This window comes from Rousettus aegyptiacus, unplaced genomic scaffold, assembly GCF_014176215.1.
Source record: "Rousettus aegyptiacus isolate mRouAeg1 unplaced genomic scaffold, mRouAeg1.p scaffold_m13_p_4, whole genome shotgun sequence".
In the NCBI taxonomy this organism is placed as follows: domain Eukaryota; kingdom Metazoa; phylum Chordata; class Mammalia; order Chiroptera; family Pteropodidae; genus Rousettus; species Rousettus aegyptiacus.
The window spans coordinates 54,633,411-54,648,154 of record NW_023416307.1 but is presented as its reverse complement, the minus strand read 5'-3'; the positions used below and the strand labels follow the sequence as shown (position 1 = coordinate 54,648,154).

Here is a 14,744-nt window from a genome sequence, read left to right as displayed (position 1 = left end):
CTCCTCCTCCTCCTCCTCCTCCTCCTCCCCCTCCCCCTCCTTCCCCTCCTCCCCCTCCCCCCTCCCCCTCCCCCTCTTCCCCCCTCCCCCTCCCCCTCCTCCTCCCCCTCCTCCTCCTCCTCTTCTTCTTCTTCTCTTATTATTATTATTATTTATTTCTTAAATATATTTTTCCATACTCTTTGTCAACATACTAAAATAATTTTCCCCAAACCTTTTTTCAATATTGTTCACCTTGTCAGGAATCTACTATTGTAATTTCTTACTGTTATCAAATCCCAAGTTGTAGGTCTGGTCTTTAAGGTGATTCATTTTTTTTTACTTCTAATTTTTCAACCTCAGAAATGTTGATGATTTCTATATGAAACAAGGAACTTCCAATCCATCCAGTTTAACCTACGTGCCATTTTAAAAACACAACTTGCCTCTTTTGACCTTGTTTTGCATATACTACTTTTCTTATTTGGGATACATACCATCTGCAGAGTTCACATTGGAAAAAAGAGAACTCCTCCCCCCTGCCCACACACCCCATCTCTCTGGAAGTTGGATAAAGTTTCTAATTAAGTTCCTAATAATAGGCAGGGAAAATTATTTTTTAATAGTCCCTCCTCCCCAAAACACATTGTATCAGAAGTAACATGATCAAATGAAGTATAGAATAATACTCAATTCCTTCTACTACAGTGCCTGATATATCTGGTACATAAGAAGTACACCATATATTATGGCTATAAGAATTTCTAATTTGGTTCTGTACTGATATCCATTTTTAAAATTATAGTATGCATGAGGATATGAAATTTACTGCATTCTCACTATGTTCTCTCGTTTACATAGGAAATTATCTTAAGCATATATAATCATACACATCTTTCAATTACTCCTGCAAAAAAGAAAACCAAAACAACTCACTTATTACCTCCCTTGGTAAAAACATGTCAAATTTACTAAGATATTTTAATACTTACAAGTATATTATATAAACATTTAGATAAAATTGTACATTGATAAACTGCCTAATTGATATCTTTTAATATGTTGACTGATAAGTCAATTTACTGCATAACATTTTCAGTGTAACATAGATCATTCTATCCATATTAGCAAAGTGATGTCATTGTGTAATTTTTGAATTACAGGAAAGAAAATTAATTTATTCAAGTAAAATTCAGTATTTATTATGCATTTTATGGATAAATATTTTAAAAAGAGCATTCTTATTCATATGATTCTTGTTTTATAATGCTTAAAACACAGTTGAGAGAAATGTATAATTAATATTTAGATTGTAGGGTTTGTTTTATAAAAGTTATTTTTTATCATTGCAAAATAACACTACTATATTGTCTTAATCTATTAGTTTTCCAATCTTTGAAAATCCATATCCCATGGACATTCATGAATCACCAGTTACATGCACAGCCTACTTTGCTGATTGCCCACCAGATTTGATTCTAGTACTCTACTCTATAGGAGTCAAGCATAAAAAACAAGGCTACAGTAATAAGGTAAAAGTAACAATTAAAAATGTTATCTTGTTTTCATATTCATATCATGTAATCATACTTTTTCCTGTTATTTTATTTTCTTTACATATAAAAAGACTAGAAATAAATTCCTTTGAAGTCATAATAAGCTGGAATCTATAAAAGACATAACCATTGAAATTCAGATTTTCTGAATACTTGAATAACTTTAAGGCTACAGGAATATAAATTATTATATATTAAGTATATAATTATATGCTAAGATATACTTATCTATCATGTATATTTATATACTAAATAATTTAAACTAACATATGTTTAAATCATAAGATGTAACTTTTATTATTTTAGATAAAGGGTTGTGTTTTAAGAAATTCAAGAGTCAACTTTTTCTAGTTAACATTTCTTAACAATCAATGGTTAACCAGACATAATTATCAAAAGTCACTTAAATAACTTTCTAGAATTCCATTTTGTTATATTTAACTATAGGATTCAAATACTTACAATTGTAATTGATTGCCTATTATATATTTTATTATTTGTACAGGACTATTGGATAGATCACTCCAGGGCAGCACAATTAACATTGTATTTTGTGTTAAATGACACCACAGTAGCTGGGTGGCCACAGATTATGTGACAAATGTAGCAACACTGTATTTGTATGATTAAAAATACTTCTTTGATTTTTTATATGAATGTTAATATTTATTAAAATAAATATTTTAAAAAATAATGGAATTATGAATTTGGAATTGTCCAATGAAAGAATTAAAAGAAAGCTACATCGTTTTCCATTACTTTACAGTTATTGCTTTTTAAGAGAAACTTTAAACATTATTTTAAAATACTTCTGGTTTAAATTTTTAACCTATTCAAATTTAAAAATAAAATTTATAATTTCTTCCTGGATAATCTATTTAGGAGTGGCCAATCAGTGGAGGAGCTTGGAACCTTGGAACACAAACATATCCAGAAATTATTATTACCGGGTAAGTGGAATATGATTTGTGAGTTTATTAATTCATCATCAAAAATATTTTATTAAATTATTACACTTTCCCATAATTGTACTGTAGATAGATTGACAATTTAAGTAAAAGAAAAAATATAAGACACAGCTTTTATTCAAAGATTATGACCTTGCTGGAAGATAGAATAAAACCATTGAAAACATAGACATAACAAAAATAATTAAGCATAGATTATAAGAGCAGAAGAAAGTCAAAGGAAGAAAAATCATGAGACTAATGAAGGAAGTATTCCTGTGGAAACTGTAGATTATTAGCCTTAGAAAGGCTGTTACCGACATCTCTTAAATTCTGCTGTATTACTATTTTATTTCCTCATTGGGTGGTTATTTGAAGTACGTTTCAAAACTTATAGCACCAGGAAAGTTAGTACTTCCTGTAGCAACCCATTTCATGTTCTAACATTAGGAATGAAAACAGAGACATAGTAACAGATAAAGACATAGCAAAAGATGAGAATTAAAAAATAATAAGAGGTTCTGCTTATGGGACAATATCATAGATGTAGTTTTTCCTATTATTCCCACTGAGTACAACTAAAATCTCTGGATATTACATATTAAACAAATATAAGATGACTGGAAAAGCTGGTGAGAATTCAGACTTGCCCTTAAGACCCAAGGAATGACATGATGCTGAGTTTCCTGGGTTTTCTTTTTCCCTTGAATATCCCGGGATTGGCAATCCTGGCAATCCTGGATCTGCCAGTGGGCACAGACACACACATACAGACACAGACACAGATGTATACACCGCAAAAGCTCTCTCTAGTCAAAGGATGAGAGAAGAGGCAGCCTTCTGAGACAGAAAACTTTTAGAAAATAATCTTTCTACAGTAGCTAACCAACACAGGGAAAAACAAGCAAACAAACAAACAAACTATGGCCTCATCCCCACCCACTCAAGCAAAGATTGAGTGGGAAGCCTAGACTTTCAATCTCATCAGGCTATAACAAGGTGCCTCGACTTCCCCTATAAGACAGTATCATTCTCCAACACTGACCAAAGTCTGAGTGGGAAGCCAGGACTTTCAACCCTACTGGGTGTCATGAAACCCATCATCTGTGGTGTTGGAGGAGATATGTGAGGAGCTAGAATTCCCACCACTGCCAAGCAGTAACTGTGAGCTACACATTCTCTGTACTTTTTGTGTCAATGGAAGTCCAGTGAGGAAGTCCAGAAACTGAGTGAACCATAAGAAATCCACAACAAGACACGTCATAGTCAAACCTCTGAACACTAAACACCAAGGAAAAAATATGAAAACAGCAAGAGAAAAATGACACCTTACCTATAGAGTAAAACCAATGTGAATGACAGTGGATTTTTCATCAGAAACCATGGAGGCTAGAAGGAAATCTGAATCTTTTTCAATCGTTGCTAGAAAGTAACTGGCAACCTAGAATCCTATATCTAGGAAAAATATCTCTCAGAAATTTAAGGAGGAATCAACACATTCTCAAAGGAAAAAAACAAAGAACTTGCCAATATCAGACCTACCCTAAAAGAGTGTCTAGAGGAAGTTCTCCAACAGAAAGCAAATGATAAAAGAAGGAACCTTGAAATATCAGAAAGGAAGAAAGAACACAATAAGCAAAAATATGGATAAATACAATAGACTTTTCTTCTTTGAGCTTTTAAAATTATATTTGATGGTTGAAGAGAATATAAGTGCATTGCCTGATGTGGTTCTACACATATAGAGAGGAATATTTAAGACAATTATAAGTGGGAGAAGGTAAAGTGTAAAGGTAAATAAGGTTTTTATACCTCCCTTGAAATGATAGTATTATGACACCAGTAGACTGTGACAATTTATGTAACACTTAAAGCAACTATTAAAAAACCCTACACAAACACACACATTCAAAAACATTATTGATATATCAAAGTGAATGTACTAAAATAATTCAAATATGCCATAGGAAGGCAGAGAAAGATAGCAAAAAAAAAAAAAAAAAAAAACCCAGGAAAAGACAGAAAAGAAAAAAATTAAACTTAAGCCCTAATATATCCATCATTACATCACATGTAAATACTTTAAATACACCAGTTCAAATTCACAGATTGGCATAGTGAATTAAAAAACATGACCTGACTCAATGCTACTTACAATACACTCACTTCAAATATAACAGTAACTACTCAGGTTGAAAGAAAAGGGATGGAAAAATACTCTGTAAAAGAATTGATGGAGAGTAATATCAGCAAGATGTCAGAATTGGTAACCCCAGACCTCATTCCCCCACAGAGGCACTGATGTAACGACAATATATTGTCCAAAAAGCCTTTATGAAAATGCCTGAAGCCAGTAAAAACTTGTAGTATCCAGGCAAGTGCAAAGCCAAGAACAGTCACTTTGAAATGGGTAAAAATAGCTAATTCATTTTATTTAATTTTAACAATTTTAGCTCCTCCCCCAAACTGACACAGCTCATGTTCAGGAGGAAAGCCCAACTTACATCTTCTCTCATGAGAAGGAAGGAGAGGAGTAAAATATACATCCTATATTCCTGCTTTTCAGGTGACTTCCCAAGAGGTTAGTTTCTGTCTCACCTGAATCAGAGTACTGATGGAACCTGGATGTCTGTGGATTGCAGAGAACAAAATAGAGCTAATTTGTTGCTGAAGTGCCAAAAAAAAAAAAAAAAAATTATAGTACTGAAGTAAGACAATAGAGGGAGCATGAGACTACAAATTTCTGAAAAAATAAACCAGCAAAACTCTCTGATTGGGGAATTGCACACACAAACCTAGAAAAGTCATCCCCATTAAAGTTTTCAGAGGCCTTCAGTATCTCTATCTAGGCCGATTGGTGAAAGTTTTCTCCTATAGAAGCCAGTTCATAAGGAGTGGCTGTATTTTCAAATGCTAAATTCACAATAAGGAATAAGGCACAGAAAAAAATCAGGGAAATGTGGCCCGGTCAAAGGGACAAAATAAATCTCTAGAAACTAACCATCAAGGAATGGAGATCTGTGAATTATTCAAACAATTCAAAATAATTGTCTTTAAAAAATTCAATATACTACAAGAGAACACAGACAGACAACTAAATGAAATTAAAATAAATAAGACATGAGTGAAATGAGAACATGAACAAGGATATAGAAACTATCAAAGCACCGAAAAAATATTCTGGAGCAGAAGAATACAATAACTGAAAAATTTTACTAGAAAGGATCAACAGCAGACTTAATAAGAAGAAAGAATTGGTGAACTAGAAGATAGATAATATGAAAGTTGAGAGTCAGAGGGAGGAAAAATGAAGAAAAGTGAAGAATGCCTAAAGGACTTATGGTATACTATCAAGCACCCCAATATAAGCATTATAAAAGTCTTAAAAGGACAAAAGAGAGAATGAGGCAGAGAACTTATTTTAAGAAATAATGGCTGAAACCCCTCAAATATGAGGTAGTAAATAGAGATCCAAATTGAAGAAGCACAAAATGCTTCAGTGAGGATGAACCAAAAGAGGACCACACTGAGACATATTATAATCAAAATATCAAAGACAAAGAATCCTAGAAGCAGCAACAGAAAGGCCACTCATCATGTATATGGAAACTTTCAAAGATTATTAGTGGATTTCTTGGCAGAAATATTATAGGCTAGAAGGAAGTAGAATGGTATCATCAAAGTGCTTAAAGAAAAAAAAAAGCCAGCCATGAATACCATATCTGGAAAACTACTTCAAAATAAAGGAAAAATAAAGACATTCTGAGATAAAAAACTGAGACTTTATCATCACTACACATGCCTAATAAGAACTGTTAAAGGGAGTCTTTAAGATTGAAATAAGTGGACACTAAGCAATGAAACAAAAGCATTTGAAAATATAAAGCTCTATGAGAAAGGTAAATGTATAGACAACAGAACCCTGCAACAATGTAGTAGTGGTGTATAATCACTTTTAGTGTAGACTTTAAAAGACAAAAGCATTTTGAAAACTAACTATAAAACTATGGTAATGGTTACAAATATAAAAAGTGTAATTTGTAACATCAATAACAAAGCGAGGAGGAAGATGTAAAGGATTAGGGTTTTTGTATGCAATTGAAGTTAAATTTATTAAATCAGTTTAAAATAGATTGGTTTAACTTTAAGATGTTTTATGTAATACACATAATTGTGTAATCACAAAAGAAAAATATGTAGAATATGTACAGAAGAATATCAAAGCATGTCACTACAAAAAAATCAATGAAACACAAAGGAAGGCAGCAAAAGAAGAAATGAAGGACAAAATAAATACAAGATTGACAAGAACAATTCAAAAAATAGTAATAGTAAGTCCTTATTTATCAGTTATTTTTTTTTAACATAAGCAGGTTAAACTCCCAAATCAAAAGACAAGGTTCAGCTATGTGCTATCCACATGTCACTTTAGATATAAGTACACACATAGGCTTAACATGCAAGAATGGATAAAGATATTCCATGCAAATGCTAACCAAAAGAGAGCAGGTGTGACCATACTTATATTGAACAAAATAGACTTTAAACCAAAAATTGGCATCAGAGACAAAGACATATAATGATAAAATAGTGAATTTATCAGAAAGAAATAAGAATTATAAATATATATATGCACCTTACAAGAGAACACTCAAATATATAAAGCAAACATAGACAGAATTAAAGAAATAGGCAATATACAAAAATACAAGATTTAATTAATACCATACTTTCAATAATGAATAGATTGCCCAGACAGAAGAACAGTAAGAGAGAACTCGAACAATTCTTAAGACCAAGTGTACCTGATAGATATGTACAGAACACAACAGGAGAACATACATTCTTTTCAAGTATACAAAAAAAAAAAAAATTCTCTAGGCTAGATTACATATTTGACCACAAAACAAGTCCTAACAAATTTAAGGAAATTGATACCATACCTAATATCTTGTACAACTACAGTGGAGGGAAACTAGAAATTAATGGCAAAATGAAGACAAAATCCACAAATGTGTAGAAATTAAATAACATGCTCTTTAATACCCAATAGATTGAAGACAAAATTACAACAAAGTCAAGAAAATATCTTGAGACAAATGAAAATAAAAATATGACGTAATAAAAGCTACATAATGTAGCAAAAGTACTACTAAGAGGTTATACGGAACATCTAAGAAGTTTATAGTAGTAAATGCCAACATTGAAAAAAGTTCTCAAAACAACAAGCTAGCTTTACACATCAAGGGATTATAAAAAAAGAAAAAACTAAACCCAAAGTTAGCAGAAGGAGGTAAATAAAAAAGCAGAAATAAACAAGAAAAATAAAGAATACAAAAAAAATAGAAAAATATTTAAAACTGAGTTGTTTTTGAAAGACATCCACAAAACTGACAAAACAAGCTAGATTAAGGGGGAAAAAAGACTCAAAAAAATCAGAAAGAAAAGAGGAGATATTACAACTGATACCACAGAAATAAACAGGTTTGCAAGAGACTACCCTGAACAATTATATACCAACAAACTGGATAACATAGAAGAAATTGATAAGTTTGAAAACATATAAACTATGAAGTCTAAATTATGAAGGAATAAAAAAATCAGAACAGACCTATAACTAGATGGAATAAGTAGTAAACTTCCCAAGAAAGAAAAGCCTAGGAATAAATGGCTTCACTACAGAATATACCTAACATTTAAAGAATTAACACTAGTCCTTCTCAAACACTTCTAAAAAATTGAAGAGGAGGGAACACTTCCAGACTCATTCTTTGAGAGCAACATTATCCTGTTACCAGAAAAGAAAACTACAGACCAATATTCCCAATGAATATCAATGCAAAAATCCTCAACAAAATACTAGCAAATCAAATTCAGCTGCACATTAAAAGGATACATCATGATTAAGTGGGTTTTATTTCTGGACTGCATAGATGATTCAACAGATAAAAATTAATATGATACACACATTAAATAGAATAAAGGACAAAAATCACATAATCATCTCAGATGATACAGAAAAGTATTTGATAAACACCTTTTCATGATAAACAAAAAAAATTCAACAAACTAGTAATAGAAGGAAATTGCCATAACATAATAACTGGCATGTGTAAAAATCGCATAGCTAATGTTATACTCGGTGGTAAAAAACTTTTAGTTTTCCTTCTAAGATTAGGAACAAAAGAAGGATGCCCACTCTCACAAGATCTATTCAACAAAATACTGGCAAACCTAGCCAGAGCAGTCAGGCAAGAAAAACAAAAGTATCTAAATAAAAAAGAGAGAGAGAGAGAGAGAGAGAGAGAGAGAAAATTATCTATTCGTAGATGACGTGATCTTGCATATAGAAAACTCATAAATTTCCACACACAATAATCCCGTCAGAACCACTAAATTAAACAAATTTGCAGGATGCAAAATCACACAAAATAACTAACATTTCTCTACACTAACACTGAACAATCTGAAAGGAAATTAAGAAAACAATCCCTTTTATTAGAGTATCAAAAAGAAAGAATAAAATATTTGAGAATAAATTCAACCAAGGTGGCAAAACGCTTGTGTAATTAAAACTATAAAACATTGATGAAAAGAATTAAGGAAGACACAAATAAATGAAAAGGTTGAACAATTTAATATTGGTAATATGTACAGACTACCCAAAGTAATGTACAGATTTAATGCAAATCCTTATCAAAATCACAATGGCATTTATTTTGCAGAAATAGAAAAAAAATTCTAAAATTAATGTGGAATTTTAAAGGGCCCCAAATATCCAAAACAATCCTTAGAAAGAAAAACAAAGCGAGAGTCCTCACATTTCTTGATTTCACAGCATGATGCAAAGCTAATCAAAACGTATTACAAAGTAATTAAAACAATATGCTACTGGCCAAAGTCAGATATATTGGCCACTGGAACATAATAGAGAACTCAAACTATCTCTTTATAAGACCTGAAATCAGGAAACTCCTAGAAGAAAACATAGGCAATAAACACTTTGACATTGCTCTTACCAATATTTTTTTGAGTATGTCTCCTTGAGTAAGAGAAACAAAAGAAAAATAAGCAAATAGGAATACATTAAACTAGAAAGCTTTTATATAGTAAAGAAACCATCAATAAGACAAAAATTGCAACCCACTGAATAGGAAAAGATATTCGCAAATGATGTATCCTACAAGGGGTTTACATCCAAAAAATATAAAAAGTTCATACAACTCAACATCAAAAACAAACAAACAAACAATCCAGTTAAAAAACGGACAGTGTACCTGAATAGACATTTCTCCAAATAAGGCATACAAATGGCTAAAAGACACATAAAAAGATGCTCAACCTTAGTAATCAAATCAAAACCACAATGAGATATCACCTCATACCTATCAAAATGGCTATTATCAAAGAAAATAGATAACAAGTTTAATGAGAGTATGGAGAAAAGAGAACCCGCGTGCACCATTGGTGAGATTGTAAGTTAGTGAACCACTGTGGAAAACAGTATGGAAATTCCTCGAAAAATTAAAAACAGAACTACCCTATGACTCTATTTTTCCACTTCTGGATATTTATCTGAAGAAAACAAAAACAACAATTCAAAAAGATACATGCACTTCTATGTTCACTGAGTATTGTTTACAGTAGCCAAGATATGGATACAATCTAAGTACCCATAAATAGATGAATGGATAGAGAAAGGTGGCACATATATACAATGGAATATTAGCCATAAAAAAGAATAAAATCTTACCATTTGCAACAACGTAGATGGACCTAAAGAGTATTATGTTAAGTGAAATAAGTCTAACAAAGACAAATGCCATGTGATTTCAGTTTTATGTAGAATTTAAAAACCAAACCAACCAACCAAACAAACAAAAAACGAAACAGAAACTAACTCATAAATACAGAGAACAACTTGATGGTTTCTAGAGGAGAAAGGGGTGGAGGAGGTGTGGAAAGGGGGAAGTGGATTAAGAAGTACAAACTCACAGTTATAAAATAAGTCATGGAGATGTAATGTACAGCATAGGAAATCGAGTCAATAACATAATTATGTGTGGTAACAGATGGTTACTAGACAATGTGGTTATCACTTCAGGTATATAAATGTTGAATCACTATGTTGTACACTGGAAATTAATATAATGCATGTCGGTTATAATTAAAAGTAAATTAATTTTTTTTTTAAAAAATAAATATCATTAACCAGAAAGGAAGAAAATAAATTAAACTCCATAAAATCTGTAAACTTATCTTCCTCAAAAGATCCCATTAATAGACTGAAAATACAAATCACAAGGAGAAGATTTTTACATCATATGAAGACACTAAAGGACTTATATCAGGATATAAATAATTATGACAAATATATATAAAGAACTGGCTCAATAGAAAAAAGTTGGCCAAGAAATTTAACAAAAGAGATAACCAAATGTCCATAAGCATATGGAAAAGTGCTCATCAGTCATCAGAGTAAATTGAAACCACGATGAAATAACATTGCACATACCTATTATGGGTAAAATTTTTAAAGACTGACAGTAACACCTATTTGAGATGATATGGAGCAATTAGAGCTCTTATAAAGTGTTAACAGATGAGCAAATTAGTTATACCCTCTTTGGAATACTCTTTAGCAATATATATTTTTTGATCTATTGCTTCATACAATAATGTGAATAAGTCTGACATCAGAACATGTGTAGCAATAATACATATTATAAACAAAAGAAACTAGACTCAAGTCATTCTGTATGGTTCCCTTGATATATATTTCAAAAATGGTAAAACTAACACAGTGTTAAAAGACAAGATAGTGGGTACCATTGGGGAAGAGATGGAATAGTGATTGGGAAGAATGAAAGGATTTGGGGGGTGATGTTGATCTGAATGGTGATTATACATGTGTTCACTATGTGACCTTTTATTGCAATATAAACTTATGATTTGTGCTGTATGTGTGTTATAATTAAATAAGAAGTTCACTTTAAAATATCAAGAAGTTACAGCACTGAAAATGTAAGAGTAGCACTTAGTCCCTCCACCAAAGAAATGATTAAGCTGGCAAAAACAGAATCAATTTTTTCAGAACTTTAGAATCTAATAGAAAACCTGTAATAACCAAGGGAATGCTTAACAGAGAAACAAGTTACTATAAAATAAATACGTTATGAGATGTAATGTACAGCATGGTGACTATAGTAAATAATATTGTGCTGTGTATTTGAAAGTTGCTAAAAGAGTAAATCTTGAAAGCTCTCATCATATGAAAAAAATTCTGTAACTAAATATATTGATGGATATTAACTAGACTTATTGTGGTGATTATTTCCAGTCTATATAAATATCACTTGTGTTGTGCATTTGAAATGAATATAATGTTGTATATCAATTATACCTCAATTTTTTAAAAAGAAGAAAACATATGTAGATGCAAGTTATTAGTAATGTTAGTTCTTTGATTGGGTGCTTGAGTCATAGAATTTCAATATAATTATACTTTGTATATTAAATCTACTTTATATATGTTATTCTTTGCATACCAAATATTGCACGATAAAAGATAGAATTAAAGGTTGTTAGCATGTATAGTCTCAGATCATCATCCTGCAGAATTTTTCAATAATAAAGATTTTCTGGGTTATATCTGTAAATAAATAAAGTACATAAACATGCAAAACATTCATAACAGCTTTATTTATAATAGGCAGAAACTGAAAATAACCCAACTGTCCATCAACTGGTAAATGGGTAAACAAAATGGGGTGTATCCATGCAACGGAATACTATTCAGCAATAAAAAGGAACTCATTATTGATACTCCCAAAAACAGGGATTTTCCTCAAAAATGTGCTAAATGAGAGATACAAAAGGGTAAATACTATGTGGATTCCACTTATATGAAAATTTTATGAGAAGAAAAATCTATACAGGCAGAAAGTAGCAGATATCTACTGGAGATGGGAAAGATGATTGCATATTAGCATGAAGTAGCTTTTTGGGATGATGAAAATGTTCTAAAACTAGATTATGGTGTCAGTGGAACAACTGTATAAATTTACTAAAAATTATCAAACTGTACATTTATAATGGGTGAATTTTATGGTAGATAAGTTATATCCCAATAAAGCTGTTAGCAAAATAAAACCTCTCAATCAGCAACTACTAATCTCTCAAAAAAAAATTCATGTGATTATATAAATGTGTCTTCTACTGAACTCTGTACTGTTTCAATGATGTGTGTGTGTGTGTGTGTGTGTGTGTGTGTGTGTGTGTTTACCAATATCAATAACTTTGTACTAGATTTAGAATGAGATTTGGGTAGTTTGAAACCTCTAACTTTTATTTTTCAAAATTACTTTAGATATTCTAGTTATTTTACCTTTCCACATAAATTTTAGGATTAGTTTATTGATTTCTGTAAAAAAAAATTCTGGCATATTTCAATTGAGGTCACATTTAATCTATACATTATTTAGAGAGAATTGACATCTAGTCAGTCTTACAGTTTAAGAATATACTATATCTTTTCATTTATTTGTAGCTTTAATTTTTTTGATTAGCACTAATCTTGTAGTTTTCAGCATACAGATATAGCACAAATTGTATTAGTTTATATGTAAGCATTTCATGTTGGTTTTATTGGTACTATTATAAATGCTACTGTATTGTAATTTCAATTTCCAAAAATTGCTGTTATATAGAAATACAATTGATTTCTATATATTAACCTTGTATTTTATAATCATACTAAACTCACATGAGTTCTTGTATGGTTTTTGTAGATTCATTGGGATTGTTCTATATAGCTGATTATGGGATCTGCAAATACAGATAATTTTATTTCTTCCTTTTCAATCTTTATTTCTTTTATTTCTCTTTTTCCCTTTGTTTTGGTGGTTAGGAACTCTGATGTGAAGTTGAATAACAATGGTGGGAGTGAACATTTTTGCTTTGGTCTTGATCTTAGGGGGAAGATATTCCATCTCTTCCACCATTATTTATATTAGACAACATCTCTAGGTTGTTCCTAGATGCTCTTTATCAGGTTGAAGAAGTTTCCTCTGCTCTTAGTTTACTGAGCTTTTTTTCCCCCCATGAATGATGGGTGGTAAATTTTTGTCAAATGCTTTTTCTGTATTTATTGAGGTGATCATGTGTTTTTTCTTTTTTAATATGTCAGTGTGATGAATTACAATTTGGTGATTGATTATTTTTTTAATGTTTAATTGGACTTGCATTCCTGGGATAAACCCCATTTAGTCATGATGTATTGTCTTTTCTATTTATTTCTTGGTTTGATTTGCTAATGTTTTCTTGACAATTTTTACACCCATGCTTGAGAGGTATTGAGTTGTACTTTCCTTGTAATGTTTTTTTCCTGGTTTTGGTGTCAGGGTAAAGCTGACAAAATGTGTTGGGAAGTATTTTATCACATTTTACTTTCCAGTTGAGTTCTCATGGAATTGCCATTATGTTATTGTCATTTAATGATATAAATTAGATAGGTTTAAGGATTTGCTTTTCATATTTTGAAACTTAACTTTAAGTTTATCATAATATTCACTTCAAAATTATTTTAACATAATCTAAATTAACTCAGGTATCTTATATATTAAATATAAAATCTCCATACAGTAAAATCTAAGTAATTATTATTCTTATTAAAATTTAGATTTTAATGTATTGTTTTAAAAATAAAGCATTTTTTTGAGCTTAGAAATAGTTTAGTAAATACTAGTTTTCATTGGAATAGTGTTTTGAATATAATTTTAACAGTAACTAAAGTTTTATTAGAATGATTATTTTTATTTACCATACTTTAATTAATACTAATTATTTCTCATCTAGTCATGCAGATGGATCAATAAAATTTTGGGATGCTTCTGCAAGTAAGTTTTAAGTTTCTCCTATAACAAAACAATTAGTTCATATTTACTTATAGCCATTCACCACTTTTTAGTTTGGAGAATTAACATTTCAGGTACATTTTTAGCATACATATATGGTTGTGTTACAAAAATCCATTTCCTATATTATTAGATCAATTTATAATATCTGTGTTGTACTTTTATAATATAAACAGATAAGACTGAACTCACTCTTTATCACTAACCATTATATTTACAAGAGACAAGGTATGTTGGAAAAAGGATCAAACTTTGTCAGATTAACTCTGTTCAAGTAATTTCCTTCACCTCCTAGCTTTGTTATTTTGGAAAAAGTGCTTTTATCTCACCAGTCTTCACATCTCTCT

At 30.8% G+C, this 14,744-nt stretch overlaps 1 protein-coding gene across 7 annotated transcripts in view; it reads left to right on the top strand.

The window, feature by feature from the left end:
• Positions 1 to 14,744, top strand: part of STXBP5L (syntaxin binding protein 5 like) — a 243,509-nt gene that overhangs the window by 100,673 nt on the left and 128,092 nt on the right. For all 7 annotated transcript variants that reach the window (XM_036218792.1, XM_036218791.1, XM_036218789.1 and 4 more), the window contains 3 exons: positions 1,364 to 1,511; positions 2,418 to 2,485; positions 14,339 to 14,379. In XM_036218792.1, coding sequence (XP_036074685.1) covers positions 1,364 to 1,511; positions 2,418 to 2,485; positions 14,339 to 14,379 — 257 coding nt within the window. The remainder of the gene's footprint in view (positions 1 to 1,363; positions 1,512 to 2,417; positions 2,486 to 14,338; positions 14,380 to 14,744) is intronic.